The sequence below is a fragment of the Lissotriton vulgaris genome, chromosome 10 (genome assembly GCF_964263255.1).
Source record: "Lissotriton vulgaris chromosome 10, aLisVul1.2, whole genome shotgun sequence".
NCBI classification, from domain to species: domain Eukaryota; kingdom Metazoa; phylum Chordata; class Amphibia; order Caudata; family Salamandridae; genus Lissotriton; species Lissotriton vulgaris.
The window spans coordinates 668,144,473-668,165,065 of record NC_141698.1 but is presented as its reverse complement, the minus strand read 5'-3'; the positions used below and the strand labels follow the sequence as shown (position 1 = coordinate 668,165,065).

At 47.8% G+C, this 20,593-nt stretch overlaps 1 protein-coding gene across 4 annotated transcripts in view; it reads left to right on the top strand.

Moving 5' to 3' along the window:
- The window catches only part of ESYT2 (extended synaptotagmin 2), a 556,590-nt gene that overhangs the window by 375,437 nt on the left and 160,560 nt on the right, over positions 1 to 20,593 (top strand). For all 4 annotated transcript variants that reach the window (XM_086941503.1, XM_086941502.1, XM_086941501.1 and 1 more), the window contains exon 7: positions 5,198 to 5,253. In XM_086941503.1, the coding sequence (XP_086797629.1) occupies positions 5,198 to 5,253 (56 nt within the window). The remainder of the gene's footprint in view (positions 1 to 5,197; positions 5,254 to 20,593) is intronic.

Here is a 20,593-nt window from a genome sequence, read left to right as displayed (position 1 = left end):
TGACAGAGCCACGCACTGACAGAGCCACGCACTGACAGAGCCACGCACAGACAGAGCCACGCACACATACACAGACAACATAAATGCAGTGTGTATGTGTTAGCTGATTACTGCATAAGTGAGTTAAAGAATGTGTTGAGGGTTTCACTTAACTCATTCAGCTGTAATGCTTTAGGGACAAATTCTACTTGGAAGAGGTTTTGATACCGTTCTTTAGACCCCCAAAAGAAACGTTTTGCTTCATTTGTGGGACCAATAAACGCTATTGCTACCTACACAATATAGATTTTTCACAAAAACTACAAAGCTGGTGCTTGTTAGTTCGTCAGTAAATGTGCAGTTTAAGTTTTGCCAGGCAGGAGTGTGCTTGTGCCCTCCGTCGTGCTGTGTGACTCTAAAAGGGGACGTAAGTGGTACTCACGGAGGTTGTCGGGTGTTCTCCGGGACTATTGTCGCCAGCATGAAGGCCCCTTCCTCCACGGTGTCGAGCAGCATGGTGGCGGCCCGCATCTGGTCGCTGGTCGTCAGGTACCTCCACGCACCCACGGCCTGCAGCTGCAGGAGGTTGTTTACCAACTCCACCATGGCTTGCGGAGCAGAGGAAACAGGATCTGGACAAAAGTCTGGTGGGCCCACACAGCTCTCACAGCCCACACAGCTCTCACAGCCCACACAGCTCTCAAAGCCCACACAGCCCTCACAGCCCACACAGCCCTCACAGCCCACACAGCTCTCACAGCCCACACAGCTCTCACAGCCCACACAGCTCTCACAGCCCACACAGCTCTCACAGCTCTCACAGCCCACACAGCTCTCACAGCCCACACAGCTCTCACAACCCACACAGCTCTCACAGCCCACACTGCTCTCACAGCCCACACAGCTCTCACAACCCACACAGCTCTCACAACCCACACAGCTCTCACAACCCACGGCAAAGACAATAACGGTAGCAAACAAACACTGGCAAAGACAATAACGGCAGCATAGAAACACAGGCAAAGGCAATACCAGCAGCAAACAAACACTGGCAAAGATAATACAATCATGGGGCAGGGGCATGAAAAACGGTACAATCAGGGGACAGAAGGCACGACAAACGGCACAAACAGGGGGCAGAAGGCAAGAAAAACGAGTGCAACCAGGGGCAGAAGGCAAGAAAAAACGAGTGCACAGCTCCCATAGCCCACACAGCTTCCACAGCCCTCACAGCCCACACAGCTCTCACAGCCCACACAGCTCTCACAGCTCTCACAGCCCTCACAGCTCTCACAGCCCGCACAGCTCTCACAGCCCGCACAGCTCTCACAGCCCACACAGCTCTCACAGCCCACACAGCTCTCACAGCCCACACAGCCCACACAGCTCTCACAGCCCACACAGCTCTCACAGCCCACACAGCTCTCACATCCCACACAGCTCTCACAGCTCTCACAGCCCTCACAGCCCACACAACTCTCACAGCCCACACAGCCCACACAGCTCACACAGCTCTCACAGCCCACACAGCTCTAACAGCCCACACATAGTGCACTATTTACAGATGTATTTGTGTGCCTGCACTAAACACAATACAAACAGTGCAGTGTTTATGTGTATGTGTGCTGCTCTAAGCGTGACACACATAGTTCAGTTTGTGTATCCTGTCTTACTGCACTAAACATAGTTCAGTTTGTGTATCCCGTCTTACCATTACTGGGGGTGCAGGGTGCAGCGGATCAGGGTTGGAGCAGAGGGAGTATTAGCCAGGACTGAGGTGCATTGGCACAGCTGAGGGATATTGGAGTCTCATTACTAGGGGTGCAGCGGATCGGGGTTGGAGCTAGGAAAAAGGGGCAGAGGGAGTATTAGCCAGAACTGTATTGCATTGGCAGAACTGAGGGAGAGTCCCATTACTGGAGACGCAGGGTGCAGCAGATCAGGATTGGCGCTGGGGCGGGATGCTTTTTTCTAGGCAGCGAACACATACCAGGATTTATTTACATACAGCAATGGAAAGATCCCTAGGGATGTCAAATCTTGCACGCTATAGAGCCATTAGAAAGATCCTAATTAACACAAAAAAACTGTGGTCCGAGGGGGTGGGGATGTGAGGGGGCATGTCTTACCTCGCAGAGCGTCGGAGAAGCATCCAGGCGCTAGCCAGTCGCTGACCTCAAGCTGCTCTGGGTGGAGAGTCCTCTCGGGCCCGCCAGGTGCAGACCCTCTGATGCTCGGAGTGGGCGAGCTCTCAGATGCCAGCTAGGGGCAGCCTTCCTCGGCTAGGACAGAAGTAGATCACGTCAGGGCCAACGAGAGGTGACTGCCTTTCACTGCTCCTCTCTGAGGCGGCTCGCGCTCTGTCCTAAACGACGGGGCCGGTGAGGCTGAAAGGACTGCAGGCACAGGCTTCCTTTCGTCAGGGGAGGTCGATGCGCACCGAGGGAGGAAGGGCAGGGTATACTCGCGGTACTACGAGGCAACGGAACCTCCTCCCCTCGGCACACTGGGGCAGGAGGTGACTGCCTTCTGCTGCTCCTCTGCCGCGCGGCTCGCGCTCTCTCCTAAACTGCTCTGTCCTAAACGAAAGGACTGAAGCACAGGGTTGGCACAGGGAAAGTGGCAGCTTTTCAGCTATTGCTAGAGCCTCATTTGTATACGACATTGCGAAAATGAGTGTGGCAGACGGTATAAAGCAGGACCTGCTTGTTCTCCAGAAGGCAGGCAGAAGTGATCTGCTGTCCCAGGGCGCGTTGAGGGAAGCAGATTTAGTAAGGCAAGAATGCCCGAAAAGGAGGTCGGCGGGAGGGGTGGTGGCGGCCATGCTGGTTGCATATCACCCACACATCCACAAAGTAATGCGAGGTGGCTTGCAAAGGGCAGGGCTTCTAGGGGAAGTAGATACGGCCCGCCATCGCGGGCCGAGGCTGCGTGATATGAGGTGGGAGGGGGTGTGGAGAATCCTGCTGCCCATGGCAGAAGTGATCTGCTGTCCCAGGGCGCGTTGAGGGAAGCAGATTTAGTAAGGCAAGAATGCCCGAAAAGGAGTGCTTAGAAAAGGCATAAAAAAAACATGGTATTACATGAGGCAGTCGGAGCTTTCTGCCTTATGCTCCTGTCATCTGTGTGCGCCACCATAGGACATTCCTATCTTTTTAGCCGACAGACACATTTCGGGAACCTGGGGGGGGGGGGGGGGGGGGGGAGGGGGAGAGTCAGCAAGGACAATGAGGAACCTGAGAAGCGGCTGCTGCAGGCACTTGTGATCTGCTGGAAATACCGGGTGTGGGAGGGGCTTGCTCAGTGTGAGGAGATATTCCACCAGATACAAATGAAGCCCGGCCGCATTTCGCACCAGTACGGAACATGCGAGCGGTGGGGTCCCCACATCCGTCGCCCCTTACCTCCGGAAGGCATGCGAGCAGGCGCACATGAAGCAGAAGGCCGGTGCCCGGCTCTTGTGAGAGCTGCGACCTCATCAGCGGGAGGGGGCGGGAAAAAGACACAGACAGCGGGAGGGGGGAGGGAAATAAACACGGCGCGGGCAGAAGGCAAGACAAGAACAAGAGCACAGCGAGGTGAGGACAGCGAGGAAGAAAACAAAATGGCGGCATAAAACTCTGAGATTTTTCGGATTTGGGGGCGTGTTCGGTGTTCAAAAGTAGGCGTGCCTAAAAAGTGGAAAGAAGAACACCGAACACACCTCCAAATCCGAAAAGGACGGAGCCTATTTGGAGTAACGGCTCTCTCCTCCAATGGCTGGCCTCCATTTAGGAAGCCAGCCAATGGGAGAGAGCCAAAATTAGAGGCGGGCTGAAGAGCCCCTCTAAGAAACATAAGATCTCGCTACTTCCGGTTCTGACGAACCGGATAGTACCTCGACCTAAAAAGTAAGTAGTTCACGTGAATTTGGCCCTGAGAATCGCGTTCACTTCTTTTTTGAAGGCGGCAGTGGATTGGTTTGTTCTTGTTTCTGTGGGCAAAGCATTCCCGATCCTGGGAGCCATTCCAGAGAAGGACCAGTTATATGTTTTTTTCTTGGCAAATTGTGGTTTCAGTAAAAGATTCTTGGAGCTTCTGGAAGCTCTATTACCAGCAGAGAGTACCAGTTTCTGGGTTAGATAGCTTGGGGAATTGTGGTGTAAGGCCTTGTGCGTCATACATGCTATTTTCAGATTAATTCTTGCCTCAAACGGTAGCCAGTTGAGGGCTCTAAGGTTTGGGGATATGTTGTTGGCTTATCTAACATTTCTTTCAGACCCTAAGCTGGTTCAAGGTATTGCTTTGGAACTCAATGCAAAATGGGAGTTATCTGCAGGCATGACTATACATCAGAAGAAAAGTTACTTACCTATGGTAACAATCTTTCTGGTGGATACTCAATCTACCTGCGATTCATCACTCACCCAACACTCCTCCCTGTTCTTAAGGTATGTCATAGGACGTTAGTAAGCTTTCAAATTAGTTTGCTGCACGTTGCTGATGTCTCATTATCTCTGCTTCAAAAGGCATGGGTGAAAGTCGTCAAGAACTGGCATCAGGGCACCGAGGTGGGCTCTATATGGCTCCAGTAACCTCGCTGCGACCCCTATTCTCGTGTCTCCTACCGGTGCGGGAGACCGTTCCAGCATCTTCTCCCGGTGCGGGAGAGCCATGTCACCACCTGGGATATTCAAGAGGTGAGCAATTTGCAGGTAGATACAGTATCCACCAGAGAGATCATTGCTGAAGATAAATAGGTTTTTCTTAGTGTACAATAATACAATTCACAGGAAAGCAGCAGTTGATACTCCCTCTTGTAGAACTTCTGAAAGTTTTTCTTGGTCTGGATGAACATTTAACTATTCAAGTCACAGTGTACTTCCAGAACGTTGTGGCATATAGGAAGTGTGACAAAGATAAATGTCACTCCATGGCCATTCCTCTTTAAGCTGACTGTGGAGCCTGGAGCCCTATTTTTTCCTGTCTTGTTTCTTTATATGTTCCTTAAAACTGATCCTTGATCCTCAAAATAACACACACAGTTTCCACATATTTAGTCTGGTTACAAATTCTTTAAATGAATTATGTATGTCCTGCGATGTTATGCAAGTTTTCTTTCCTTTTGTGTATGTAAAGCGCTCCGATACCCACGGGTCTAGCTAGCGCTATATAAAACGTTATAAATAAATACAAGCAGACCTAAGACAACAATAACGTTTTCATTTCTTTCTTACAGCTTTTGGAAATCAACTGGACGGGGCTGACTAATCTTCTAGACGTGCCTGGATTAAAGTAAGCATGAAGTGTGATGTAAATGTGGGCATTTGACAAAATCAGACCTTTTACCAGTATAACTATTTTATTAGTTAGTTAGGTGGTTGTTGGAATCAGACAAATGATTTACGTATCGCTAAAATCTTCCATTTGAAATTAGTTGAAAACAATATACTTCCTATTACAGATCAATTAATAGCAAGGCATAGGAAGCAACGAGAAGGGTGTTGGTTTGGTCGAGCTGCTTCCTGTTCTAGTCAATTTCTGGCATTGTTTTAAAATATGTACTGTTTATATTAACCATACAGAACACGATTCTACTTCAAAAACACCCTTCAATGGGCGTCAGTCTCAGTGTTGGACTGGGACATAAAATAGGCCCAGGCATCAAAATAAAAGTAGCCCTCAGTGAATTAGAAAGCTTAAAAAGTGGCCCATATGCTTACGAAATGGGGTGTGTTTACATTTGCCTGACTGGAAATAAAATGCAAAGATTAATGATCGTTCCCCATTTTAAAATGGTTCGGATAAAGGGATTCATTCTCCAAGTCCGACCCAACATGGCAAGCAAAATCTCTCGATGATTAATGCTTGTATGTCAAAATATGACAAAAACCCCAAGGCAAGATGGTCATACCCAGTACCAAGTGTAGGTTGAAGAAGGCCAGAAACAGCCCAGAAGCTCCCAAAATCACAAAAGACCTCCTCAGTTATTATTTATTGTCCAAAATCCAAAACAAAGTACTGTGAGTTCGACTCTAGGCGCATTGCATACCACAGCGCGCACAAGCACACACTTTCTCTGCAAAGAATGGGTTAATCCACTGAAGCACGGTTTCTGGCACTATTGGGAATGCTTTGTAACATAAAAACCTGTGACTGGAACATTGGCTTGACCCAATAGAATTTGGTGTCAATCTCAGGGTCAAACTGGGACAGAAAATAGGGCCAGGCATCAACATAAAAGTTGCCCCCAGTAGTGAATAGGAAAGCATAAAAAGTGGCCTATATTTGGAAATAGCGGCCGTTTTGAACTTGTTAAAGACACTGTATGTTAGTGTTTTGCAAGGTAAGTAAGACTGAATGGATTTGAGCTCTGGGCTAGCAATGTTTGTTTTAATATCGCGGAATTCGACAGTAAAAACAGGCCCACCAGACCACAAAAAGAGACACGAACAGCCCCAAAACTGGCCCACACCGACCCTGGTTCACCTCCGTTCACAGTGCCCAGCCTCAGGGCTTGTTTCGGTTTTTACACCGAGCTTACTGCTCTCAATTTATTAGTGGTATTTGTTCATACCGCTTTAAATACATTGTGCCAGAGAGATGACAATATTTACTTTTTATTAAGTAAACCACCCTCACATCGCGTTATTCTCTTTTTGTCCCTAAGAATAAATATCTTGAACAGCTGCGTAAACGAGAAGAGCATCTGCGTCATGTGTATGTAATGCTGAACTTGTCAGAAAGACGTTTTTTACTTTGTTCACAAGTCTTTTTGGCCCGTTATTGGTTAATTAAGTGATTGAAAGAAAGGCGCGGTGTTGGGTTTCTCACCTGGCCTCTACTTGGTCTCCACTGCTGCCATCTAGTGACCAAAGGTGGCGATGTAAAAAAGAAAGAAAAAGGAGGAGACACAAACATATGGTCCCCTCTATGGTGGCCTATAGATATGGGAAGATGCCCAGAGTCGTCAGAAAAGGTGAAAAACCTAGGGATCATGTTAGACACTAACCTTTCTTTTGACGCTCAAGCAAGCAAACTAGCTTCATCACTATGGTCCATCTTAAAAATGATTAAAAAGATTTCACCATACATACCATATGACTCACGAAAGACAGTGGTGACAGCATTGGCCTTGTCCAGACTGGACTACGGAAATGGCCTATATGCCGGAGCAAGAAAGAAAATCCTTCTTAAGTTACAACGCCTGCAGAACGCAGCAGCTAGACTGATACTGGAAATACCAAAATATGAAAAAGTAAGCCATAAACTAAAAAGTCTGCATTGGCTCCCGATCGCAAGCAGGATACAATTTAAATCACTATGCTTGGCATACAAAGCAATAAACGGAACCGGATCAAAATTCCTAAAAACATACCTGCAACTATATGAGCCAAACAGACTTCTTAGATCCAGTCAAATGAAACTCATAAAGGTACCCAGATTCAGAAGAACCAATTGGGGCGGTAGAAGTTTTCTGGTACAGACGGCAAGAACATGGAATCAACTACCGCTAGACATAAAAACCAGTCCATCCCTGAAATCCTTCAGAAAGGAAGTTAAAACATGGCTTTTCACTAAACATCTCTAACCATACACCTTCAATGAGCTATTGGGATTTCTCAGCGCCAAGACGCCCTCGGGCAATCGCGCGCTATACAAATAGAAAAATCAAATCAAATCAAAGCCGTTTGTTTTCATTTGCCGCCTGATGTATTTATCTACGTACTTTTGCTGAGTTTGGATGTTACACCGTGGAGCGGATGTTTCTGATGTATGCATTGGTGCAGCCTGTCAGTAAAGTGTTGAGTGTTTAGATTACATGCCCTGTACATGCCCTCTTTTTAAACATGCACTGGTTTAGTTAACAGGTCTGAATCTGATGTGCAACGCATGTTTTTATTTATTTATTTAATGAGATTTTATATAACGCGAGCTTTACCAGAAGGTGTCAGATACATATTTACACAGCATGAGCTTCTGGCCATTGTTTGCAAATTTAAAATAAGCCTGTAGAAGAGTGCGTTTGCGCCTGTGCATGCAACAATTAGCAATGAGAAGTAGGCAGTGGTAGTGGCAGGGAGATGTGCATTGCTCTGGAGACGAAAATATATGCCCGAGCAGCCAATAGCATTAGGTGAAAGCTCTGGTCCAAACAACAATGTGATTGACAAAGTTTTAAGCCAATAACTGAAGGGGTTTGTTCGAAAAAACCAATAGCTGAATTGGTCGGGCCCGAAGCCCTTAGAAAATATCTTGTAAACATTAGGTCTGCTTAAACAGCTGTACTGTCGTTCCCGACCTAAAAACAATTAAACAATACAAATAAAAGAACGGCACCGAGTACTCACGAATTAGAATATGATTAATCCAAAATCATAGAAATGTCAGGAACTTTCTTTCACTTGTACGTCTCCTCCTAGGTTTGATCAGTGTATCAGACTTTTTTGGAGCTCACAATTAAAAGCATTTTTGTGCATGTACAGGTGCACTGTTTGTATTTAAACATGCATAAATGCAACTAGTCCAATTTATAAACAAGGAACAAAGGTTGAGCCGAAAAACTACCGCCTAATAGCTCTGATCGACATCAAGGCTAAATACTTTGCAGGACTCCTCCTAAACGACATAACCATCTGAAAAGAATCAAATAATACCATTAACACAAACTGGATTTCGGAAAGGGCAAGGATCTATAACCAACATAATGGCCCTGACCCTCCTCATGGACGCAGCTAAACAGGGGAAATATCCGCTCTTCCTCTGCTTTATAGACTTTGTTGCAGCATTCGATCACGTAGATCAAATTAAACTCTGGCAAAAACTTACACACCAAAACATGGGTCAGGATAAAGCTCAGAGACGGTCGACAAATATAAAAAAAAAATCCCACCTCTAAAGGACTTAAACAAGGGTGCGTCTTAGCCCCTATGCTTTTCAACCTCTTTCTAGCGGACTTACCAGTGAAGCTTATTAGTTGTGCAGTTCCCGCACCAAAACTAGGGAACTCCATTTTGTCAAACCTGCTTTACGCGGACGATCTAGTTCTGATAAGCAGGACCCCAATAGGTCTCCAGCACCTACTGAATGTCACTCAGACATACTCACAAGAAAATGCATTAAAAAAAAACTAAAACAAAACAAAAATAATGGCAGTTAATTACCGCAAGAAGAAACATCTGAGCTGGTTCCTTGACGGTTATCGCTTGGAACAAGGAGTAAGCTATAAATACCATGGGGTAATGTTGGACCTAAACAATTCATCAAAACCACAATTAGAAGCCCTGCGGAGAAAGGGGGTAACGACCTACCTAGCTATAAAGCCCTTAAAGAAGCTTTTACCGGGCCTGACATTCGACCCTCTACTAAGGATCTTGCAAGCAAAACTCCAGCCAACGATTACTCATGGGAGCGAAGCGCTGAAGGGAAAAGATGCAACAACTCTCGATAATATAATATCTAAATCATGCAGTGCAATTTTCCAACTCCCGAAAATGGTCTCCCCGGCCCAAATACGATTGGAATTTGGGCTCCAAAAGCAGTCCCTTGAACGCATGGAAGCGTTTGTGAAATGTTGGCACAAAATTTAAGGCGATGAAAAGGGAACCCTGAACGACCAACTTTGGATGGAGCTTTCCTGTCCAGGAAAAACACCAGCAAGCGTTTACCTTGAGGAATCTATTGAACATCTAGGTTTAAGAGAGCTGTGGGACGTTTAGGCAAACCATCTAACATTAAAAAAAACGGTGACAAATGTAACTTGTTTACTATCCGCAATTGAGGACAAGAAAACATTAGCAAAACGATCACACGGCTGGATGGTCCTACATACATACAACAAATTAAAACCCCAGTTTTACCTGAAAATGGAATTAAAAATTAACATCAAGGAAAAATTCCTAAGACTCCAACTGGGGAGTTCGGCCCCTTTAAACAATTCCTACCGCCTTGGGAGAGAAAGGAAGGAGCCCAGCTGTGTCGTTTATGCGGCAGCGGTGTTGAGGACGCAATTCATGTTATATGCATCTGCAACACGTTAAAAGATATAAGGGTTACCCTGTTAAAACCAGCACTCAGACAGTACGGAGCCAGAACATGTAGACAAGCGCTAATGTTGTGCTTCAACCCCGATCTGGTTCAGCTAAATTGCCGGCTAATAAAATTCCTCGATATAACCGGAAAAAGAATAAAATACGGGAAAGAGCCGCAAACAGACTAATCTTCACTCGAACTGACTGGAATGTAACAAGAATAGCCATACTCATAATAATATTAGTAATGAGCAAGGCTAATGTACAGAATGTTATAATAATTTGTGTTATTTTAATACGACGTAAAACCATTTATTATATAACCATTTTAACACAAGAAATTTTTATCTTTTGTATGCAATGGTTTTAATTAATCAAGCATAATAAAATAAACTACTCAAACTACTCAAACGCAACACTAGTGCAACTGCACTGTAAGTCTTCAAAAAAATCACTGTAGTGAAAATGATTATCCTTGTAGAAAAGCCCTTTCCCGTACATCCTCAACAATTTTCAGGTGAACTTCTTCCCCCAGTCCTCACTGTTAAAATGGGATGGGTAGAGAGAAAGTAAGTGAACCGACAGAAACATATGACTTTGTGGTAGACATCTTTTTCACACGTGTAAATTTAATACCAAACATGGATTTGCACTCATAATTCAAGCTATTTTAGCACATGCTTTTCTAGTATGTATTGATGGGGTGATTTATGTCATTTTACATATGTCTTCAATTAAAGAGGTCTGAGGTAATTTCAGTACTATGTTAAAAAGGAAAACAAAAAGAGTTCTTAATTTCAGCGTTAGTATTAAATGTGACATTTCTGTGATTCTGATGCACATTGCAACTGATTCATGTGCTACATTTGAGTAAGACTGGGCCTCATTGCTTGTGATAGCTTGGCAACATAGAAACTCATTCTCTAGGCATTGGAACAGAAATCTCAAGAGAGGTCAAGTACGAAAAGTCATAAATCTGAACCCGCACGTTTACTCCCTCGTACATTTGCAGATGTAAAACTGTTTTGGAATTCTAAAATCTTTTCTAGGCGAGGCCAGGAATTCTGCATGCTTGTCTGGCGTAATCTTGGAAATGGTTTGAGAGTTTAGTTTCCACAAGTGAAAATATATGCACACACATTTTTTTACATGAGCAATAAATAGAGCTAGTGCAACACACTTGGGCACTTTTTAGGTTTCGCCTGGCCGTAGCACTGCGAAGCAGTGCTCCGCCCAGGCAAAATCTTATGATCCGACAGTATGGGGCTTTGTCCTGCCTCTGTCTTCCATTGGCTAGCTCCCTAAATGGAGGCTAGCCATTGGAAGAGATTGGCTGTCAATCACTATTTCCCCGTCGGATCGCGATTCAGGGGCGTTTCTGTGTCTTTTTTTAAGTTCCGCCCCCACACCCTCCCTCTCGCCGTCCCGTTGTCCGTGCCTTCTCCCTCCCGCCCGCCCACTGTCCGTGCCTCCTCCCTCCCGCCCGCCCACTGTCCGTGCCTCCTCCCTCCCGCCCGCCCACTGTCCGTGCCTCCTCCCCCGTCCTGCCGGTGATCCAGAGAGAGACTGGTCCTGTGTGCCTGGAGACCCACCAGCTAGATGTAGTGCTTCGTGCTCACTTAGCAGCTGAACCACCCAGTCAGTCTTGTGACGTCATTCTCCGGGCCGCGCTGTGATTGGCTCCCTGCCCGGGACCTGACTTGTATTGAATCACTTTAGGAACACGTCTTGTTTCTGCCTGTCAGTGTGATCAGTGCTAACGTAGAGTACAAGTGCGCCTTCTTTCACTACTAGAGCGGTTAGAGTACTCTCTCTAGGTATCATCACGTGCTGGTATTGTGCCACGGGTACTCGGAGCTGCCTCAGCTGTTTGAAGCACTTTATGGACACGTCTTGTTTCTGCCTGTCATTGTGATCAGTGTTAACGCGGGGGTATGAAGGGAAGAGTGTCCTAGAAGGAGAGATTGATGTACCCTGAGTATTGAGTAGGAAGTGCTGTATCATCAGTATTTAAGTGCTTTCTAAGTGCCAACTGTTACGGAGAGCCCGCTGTGCCTACAGCTGCCCCGGCGGCGTGCAGCACTTTGCGTACACTGCTTGTTTCTGTCTGTCATGAGGGCCTATGCTCATGTGGGGCAGGAAGGGCGGATTATGCCAGTACTTGGCAGGTAGCGGCGCTCTCAGTACCAAGGAGAGCTGGGACTGAGAGCTCTGCGGTACCCGCATCTCATGCAGCACTTTATCCGCACTTCTTGCTTCTTCCTGAGATGTGCATCAACTCTGCCGTCGGGTCAGGGAGGGCAGCATCTCTCGGTGCAATCGAGGTGCATACACTCAGAGATGCCCACTCTGGAGCCCGGGATTCATACAGACGCTCATCCTGTCTCTTATCAGCCCCTTCTCTTTTCACCGCGGCGCACGGAGAGAAAGGATTTGCGCAGGATCACAGTGCGCTCACATGGGGGAAGCCGGGATCAGAGGTGAGTTCCCATGACACAGCAGCGCACAGATGAGCCAACGGATCTCACCTTTGCCCAGTCAGTGATGTGAAGCATACCGAAAACTGGCAGGGCGCCCCTGCCCGCCTCTTTGGGGCAAGGATACCCCTAAGATTTAGAACTGCCCTATAAAGTGGAATGCGTAGGTTGAGGACAGCATAAGCTAAGCCTTCGCAGGTGTTTAATATTCTAGGAAGAGAACATAGATGTGACTGTAACAGAGAGCAGACTTATTGGGACTATGGAGACAAAAAGGAATGTCACGGCCCACTTTCTTATGTAACCCCTAATACTGTGTGTCTGACTCTTTCTAAAAAGTCACACTGTTGGCCGATAAGGGGCGCCTGGCACAGTTAAATAAAGTGATCAATCCAGGATCACACCGCTCCACAAGGTAGGTAGCCGGTAACTCAGGCGCTAGGCGGACCCTGGCGCCCTTGTCCAGCGACGCTCCTAACAGGTGCAGCCCCCGCAGGGAGGGCACGCAGGGCGCTTGGCACACTGACAGCGCCAGGGCAGCGCCTGGCGCTCTGTACTGCGTTCACACCTGAGGGGCCCGTGCTGTGGAAGAGGCCTCTTCATGGGCTGTTTTAGAAGAGACATTCACTCCATGGGAATGCCCGGTTACTCACCCACCATCTCCATGTACTGCACGCAGGTGTGTGTCTAGTATAAAGTGTCACATCACTGAGTGCCGGTATGACAGAGGGGAAAGACGCTCGTTAGGAGTCCGGTAATGTGCCTGGCACTGTTTCCACGGCGGGAGGCACAGGCTCCACAGATGCTCCGAGATTAGACTATTGTATAGTGGTATTTACACAGCTTTTATTGTCCTTGGTTGGGACGGCGAGGTCTTAACTGCACCAGTAGCAGCAGCCGGCACTGCGCGGGCTGTCTTCTTGGGAGGGGGTCCTTTCCGAAAAGAAAACTTGCATTTCTGACTGAAATACCCATTTCTGGCGGTGGAAGAACGTGTTCTCTATCTGATAGAATACTTCAGTCTTCCGCTTGCCTTGGGCTCCTTTTCACGGCCTTCCATCTCCCTCCCATCTCCTCCTTTCTATGCTCCTACACACTTCTATCTTTCCATGATCCTTCTCTCTTCCTCTCACCTGTTTTATCCAAAGAGCTCACAACAACCCTACATGTATTTGTTTCTTTGATTTCTTTTTTTAAGTGCTGCACTTAGCGTTTTCCCGTCTCGGCACTTTCGAGAGCAGGGTTTGTCCAGTCTGCAGCTGTTGCACCAGAGTACAGCCTTAGTGAGCCATGGCAAAGGGAGTGCGCCAAGCAGGTTCACGTCTGGCTTGCACCCTTAGAGCTGCCTGCCTGTGACGTCGGACTGACTGCTGGGCTCCACTGCAGATTGTGCTCGAGCTTTCAGTGCCAGGACTGATCCGAAATAACCCAGGGCTGAATGGAAAAGTCGCCTCTTTCCACGTGTTGAGACACCTCCAGAGTCTCTGCAGACACCTCCTCAGTGTCTACAGACACCCCCTCAGACTCTGCAGACACCCCCTCAGACTCTGCAGACACCTCCTCAGTCTCTGCAGAGCCTCCTCAGTCTCTGCAGAGCCTCCTCAGTCTCTGCAGACATCTCCTCAGTCTCTACAGACACCCCCTCAGACTCTGCAGACACCTCCTCAGTCTCTGCAGAGCCTCCTCAGTCTCTGCAGACACCTCCTCTGTCTCTGCAAACACCTCCTCGGTCTTTGCAAACACCCCCTCAGTCTCTGCAGACACCTCCTCAGTCTCTGCAGACACCTCCTCAGTCTCTGCAGACACCTCCTCAGTCTTTGCAGACACCTCAGTCTTTGCAGACACCTCCTCAGTCTCTGCAGACACCTCCTCAGTCTCTGCAGACACCTCCTCAGTCTCTGCAGACAGGGGGCGGCTCTAGGCTCATGGTGGCCCTGGGCAGGGAGCGTAGGTAGGGGGCCCCCGGAGGAAGGTAGGAGCGGAGGCCAGTGAAGAGGGGGTGGGGGGTCAGGGTGTTTGGAAGTGAAACATAGCCGAAGGCCGCCAAATCCCTGTCAGGGGCCGCCACGCAAATATGTATCCATCCTCAGAGGATTATTATATTAAGGATATATATTAGCGTGGTGGCCCCTGGGGTTTGGTGGCCCTGTGCAGGTGCACAGCTTGCACATGCCTAAGGCCGCCCCTGCTGCAGACACCTCATCAGTCTTTGCAGATACCTCCTCAGTCTCTGCAGACACCTCCTCGGTCTCTGCAAACACCCCTATCAGTTTCTGCACAGCCTCCAGTCGCTGCAGACACCTCCTCGGTCTCTGCCGACACCTGCTCAGTCTCTGCAGACACCCCCTCAGATTCTGCAGACACCTCCTCAATCTCTGCATACTCCTCTTCAATCTCTACAGCCACCTCCTCAGTCTCCACAGACACGCCCTCAGATTCTGCAGACACCTCCTCATTCTCTGCAGACACCTCCTCAGTCTCTGCAGACACCTCCTCAGTCTCCACAGACACCCCCTCAGATTCTGCAGACACATCCTCAGTCTCTGCATACACCTCCACAGTCTCTGCATACACCTCCTCAGTCTCTGCAGAGCCTCCTTAGTGACATTTCTGGTGGCTTAGGCCGTTGTTTTAACAAACTAGGATAAAACAGTTTTACAGAAATGCATCTTCTCCGTTATGGATTCCAGGACCAGGGCTAAGCGTGGTGGTTGTGTACTGCTTTAAGCTTGGCGCATGCAGGAAGTAAGGCACTTTGTGGTGTGTATGTAGTTTGAGGGCAGAGAGTTGTAATATACCTCGCGTGCAACATCTAACTGGCTCCAGAATGCTCTCTCCCCTGACCTTCGGTGTACAGTGAAGGGCCGGCGCGAACTGGACCTCTAAGTTCCCCTCTAGTCACGCTCCCGCCATTGCTTGTTTCAACCTTTTAAAATGTGGCATCGATGATGCACTTAGCACGATCGCCGTGAGCGGCAGCGCCTGGGGCCTTAGTTCTTATGACGTTTATTTGTCGAGGTGAATATAAAAATATTGTCTTTGGAGTTTTCTGCTTTCGGCGCGAGTTACCTCCATCAGTCAGGCGATACATGAAAGACCCAGGCATATTTGCCATGGTGTGGACAGGGTTGCCCAAAAGCTTAGCGATGCTGGACGCCCCTCCCCTTTCCGATTTCCCGGCTTGGAGTTAAAACCTTGTTGGCGGCCGACCCTCCCCCACTTAGTGCTGGACATGCCATGCGTTCTGGCCAGATCCCTTCACTGTTGCTCCTTTTTACTTCAAAAACAGACTTTTCCTTAGATTTTTGCCGACTGTGTTGGTATCCGTGCAATAAAACGCTATACAACAAACCATTATTAGCACAAAATGCAACTTTAAAAAGGTTTGTAACATCATATGCCAAGTAATTCCTATGGAAATACACTAACTAACCTAATTAATCAAACTAATGCATGAAAAATTCTGATCTCCGCTGTCCTTAAACTACCCCAAAGTATAAATATTATTTATTATATTATACTCTGGGTATGTGTGTGGCTCTGGGGGTGTGTGTGGCTCTGGGTGTGTGTGTGTGTGTGTGTGTGTGTGGGTGTGGCTCTGGGTGTGTGTGTGTGTGTGTGTGTGTGTGGCTCTGGGTGTGTGTGTGTGTGGCTCTGGGTGTGTGTGTGTGTGTGGCTCTGGGTGTGTGTGTGTGTGTGTGGCTCTGGGTGTGTGTGTGTGTGTCTGGGTGTGTGTGTGTGTGTGGCTCTGTGTGCATGTGTGTGTGGCTCTGGGTGTGTGTGTTTGTGGCTCTGGGTGTGTGTGTGTGTGTGGCTCTGTGTGTGTGTGTGTGTGTCTCTGTGTGTGTGTGTGTGTGTGTGTGTGTGTGTGTGTGTGGGGCTCTGGGTGGGTGTGTGTGTGTGGGGCTCTGGGTGTGTGTGTTTGGCTCTGGGTGTGGCTGGCTCTGGGTGTGTGTGGCTGGCTCTGGGTGTGTGTGGCTGGCTCTGGGTGTGTGTGTGTGGCTCTGGGTGTGTGTGTGTGTGGTAGTAATTGCTGTCTGCTGAGCTCGTCCGTAGGGTACAATAGGTCTCACATTTGCGAGAGATTAAGCTATTGGCAATGTAAATGACAATGCCATTTATTTATCTGTTTTCAAAACCAACACATAAATACAAATTTTGTCATTTACAATGCCAATAGCTCTAACTTTTCCAAAGGCGAAACCGTTGCATTGTAAATGCTTGTTTGTTTTGTTTCTCCCTGTGGTGAAATTCCTTCCCCTACACTGATTGTCAGAGTGTTCCCTTTGTCGTTCCTCTTTGGAAAGCGATTTAATCGTGTCATTTCCAGCAGTACGTTTCCTACCGTTTCCAAGACGGGTATTACTCTGAAGAAGCATGTGAAAACCTATAACCCCGTATGTTTCTCATTGCTCGCAAACCTCCAGTACCTTCCCATCTTGGAACACCCTCCCCCATCACACCGGAGGCGGTGTACCTACACCAGTGGTTCCAAACCTGTGGCCAGGGGACCCCTGGAGATCCCCGAAGCCTCCTCAGGGGGTTTTCGACGACTTAGAAAATTAAATAATATTAACAGATTAATAAAGTGTATATAAATAAAGAAGCTAAATGTACAATTACATTTGTTAAAACTTAGTGTAAATGTGAAGAAATTTGAAATTGGAGGCAAAAAATTAAATTGGTATCCTCAGATTGATTTGTGGGAGCAGTGCAAGTGCATCAAACCGAATATATTATGGACGATGCGTGGCCTGAATTGAATTTAGAAAAGCTCCAACCTTTCTATTAAATTAAAAATTTATTTTTTTGTATGTGTTTTCAAATTAAATGAAATGTGTCATTATTCGTGTATTTGTTTGATGTGTGCTTTTCTCTTGTATTTTTGTGCATCTGTTTGTGGTTCAAACAATACTTAGGCTGGGGTCCCCGGCTTCCAGCAATGACTCAGTGGGGGGGAGCGGGGTGTCCTTGGATTCCAATAATGTGACGGTGGCGGTTATAGTAATGATTAAAGTGAGGGTCCCCAGAAGTCAAAAGGTTAAGAACCACGGTAAGCCTTGTGTAAGGAAACCTTTTTCGGAGTGGAATTATTTTTTTTAATTGCAAAAGTCAATTTGCAATCATAGATGAAACAATTTGCGTGAATAATTCAAACTCCCATGTGAAAATAAACTTATGGCTTTGATGCCATGTCTATTGGTTTGTTGCCAAAAAAACTTGTTTCTGATGTTGAATTTGAATGTAGCACCATAAATGCCAATGCGCACAAAGGAAAAAATAAGATCTATATTTATGTCACTGTTTTGGTACTCAACTAGTAATATGAAAATGGCGAACAAAATGTTTTGTATAATAGAAAATGAAGAATGCCAACCATTTATCTTGTGGCACAGTTAGAGTTTTCAGTTCATTCCACTCCTAACTTATGGTTTTTGTGACAATTTGAGACATACATGTAACATACATGGGCGATTTCCTACTCCATCTGCATGTCATGGTAGGTGAACTGAATGAACCTTCACGTGACATGCAAGTTGATCTACCATCAGATTCTCATTTAAAAGCTCCTGACTTTTGAAAAAATCCCAAAAGTGACATTGTTTCTGAAAGGAGGGTAGATTTAAGCCTGATTTTGGCAGACATGTTTTTTGTTGAACATGAATGTAAGGCTTTTCAACACTGCCTCTCTAAGGCAGTCATTTGGCCGGTGTGTGCTTGCAGTGCTGCTGGCGTGAGTCCCTGAGTGCAGGCATGTCGGATAACCCCTATGCCTGTGAGTCATGTGATGTCGTGGTGTCGCCAGTGGCAGCTGATATGATAAATCCTTGCAGAACGTTTCACTGACTGAAACTAATTCATACTTTAACACTCACAGGTACCAAAAAGTATAAGCTTTTGTCCTGAAATACCAATGTATAACAAGTTGCAAAAAGCAGCCTCATCCCTTCCCTAGATCCTGTGGTCAGCTATGATTATTTATAGTGGCCTGTGCTTGTGAGGTTGTGTAACACAGCCACAAGTATTTTGCTGGGACTAGGTTCTATTTGCTCATATACTGTGAGCCACTCCTGAAATTTAAGGGTAAGCCAGGAGAACTGTGGCGGAACAATCTTTATGAATCAGACCCTTCATCTGTAATTACTCTTGACTGAAATGTATGCAAAATAAATATCAGCAGAACCAAACACAAAGTAGCAACATTCTCCTCATCTTAGTTAAATGCACACAAGGAACAGCATTTTTCACAGACAGCATTAACAAATCAATCAAACCTAATTGCTAACAGCTTTTGGAAGGAAAATTGGGACACAAATGGATTCTGTCCAGCTTAGAATGAATACTTTCAGTCTGGTGTACATCAGACAATAAGCTGATAAAACTTTCTTAAGGTGTATGAGAATAGCTTTCCACACTCCTCACAGTTCTTTTTAGTTCTCGCCTGCTGACAGCCACTGCACTACAAGGGGTAGTGTTTACAATAAATAACTTTGACCCGCCCATTGCTTACCATTTGTTGACATCATTGTCACTATTCTTGGCTACCCCCTAATTGGCAAGCATGTGCCAGGCGCCACTTCCTTTTCTTTCTGTGGAGTATGGACCAAGCATAGATGGATTTCTCTTGATTGCTGTTGATCCGCTGCCCACTCTGTGATTGAGGTACTATTTATTTTTCCTCCTCTCTCCCACTCCTTCTCTATGTTGCTTCTTCCCTCTCCCGCCCACCTCTTGTCTGTGTTGCTTCTTCCCCCTCCTGTCCACCCCTTCTCTGTGTTGCTGCTTCCCCCTCCCGCCCACCCCTTCTCTGTGTTGCGTCTTCCCCCTCCCGCCCACCCCTTCACTATGTTGCGGCTTCCCCCTCCTGCCTACCCCTTATCTGTGTTGCTGCTCCCCCTCCCTCCCCTTCTCTGTATTGCTGCTTCCCCCTCCTGTGGCCCACCCCTTCTCCCTGTTGCTTCTTCCCTTCCCACCCGCCCCTTCTCCCTGTTGCTTCTTCCCCTCCCACCCGCCCCTTCTCCCTGTTGCTTCTTCCCCTCTCACCGCCCCTTCTCCCTGTTGCTTCTTCCCCACCGAACCCGCCCCTTCTCCCTGTTGCTTCTTCCCCACCCACCCGCCCCTTCTCTATGATTCTTCTTCCCCACCCACCCACCCCTTCTCCATGATGCTTCTTCCCCACCCACCCTCCCCTTTTCCATGATGCTTCTTCCCCACCCACCCTCCCCTTTTCCATGATGCTTCTTCCCCACCCACCCGCCCCTTCTCCATGATGCTTCTTCCCCACCCACCCGCCCCTTCTCCATGATGCTTCTTCCCCACCCACCCGCCCCTTCTCCATGATGCTTCTTCCCCACCCACCCGCCCCTTCTCCATGATGCTTATTCCCCACCCACCCGCCCCTTCTCCTTGTTGCTTCTTCCCCACCCTCCCGCCCCTTCTCCTTGTTGCTTCTTCCCCACCCTCCCGCCCCTTCTCCTTGTTGCTTCTTCCCCACCCTCCCGCCCCTTCTCCTTGTTGCTTCTTCACCACCCACCCTCCCCTTCTCCTTGTTGTTTCTTCCCCACCCACCCACCCACCCCTTCTCCCTGTTGCTTCTTCCCCACCCACCCACCCACCCCTTCTCCCTGTTGCTTCTTCCCCACCCACCCACCCACCCCTTCTCCCTGTTGCTTCTTCCCCACCCACCCACCCCTTCGCCCTGTTGCTTCTTCCCCACCCACCCACCCCTTCTCCCTGTTGTTTCTTCCCCACCCACCCACCCCTTCTCCCTGTTGTTTCTTCCCCACCCACCCACCCCTTCTCCCTGTTGTTTCTTGCCCACCCACCCACCCCTTCTCCCTGTTGTTTCTTCAACACCCACCCACCCCTTCTCCCTGTTGTTTCTTCCCCACCCACCCACCCCTTCTCCCTGTTGTTTCTTCGTCACCCACCCACCCCTTCTCCCTGTTGTTTCTTCCTCACCCACCCACCCCTTCTCCCTGTTGTTTCTTCCTCACCCACCCACCCCTTCTCCCTGTTGCTTCTTCCCCAACCACCCACCCCTTCTCCCTGTTGCTTCTTCCCCACACACCTAACCCTTCTCCCTGTTGCTTCTTCCCCACCCACCCACCCCTTCTCCCTGTTGCT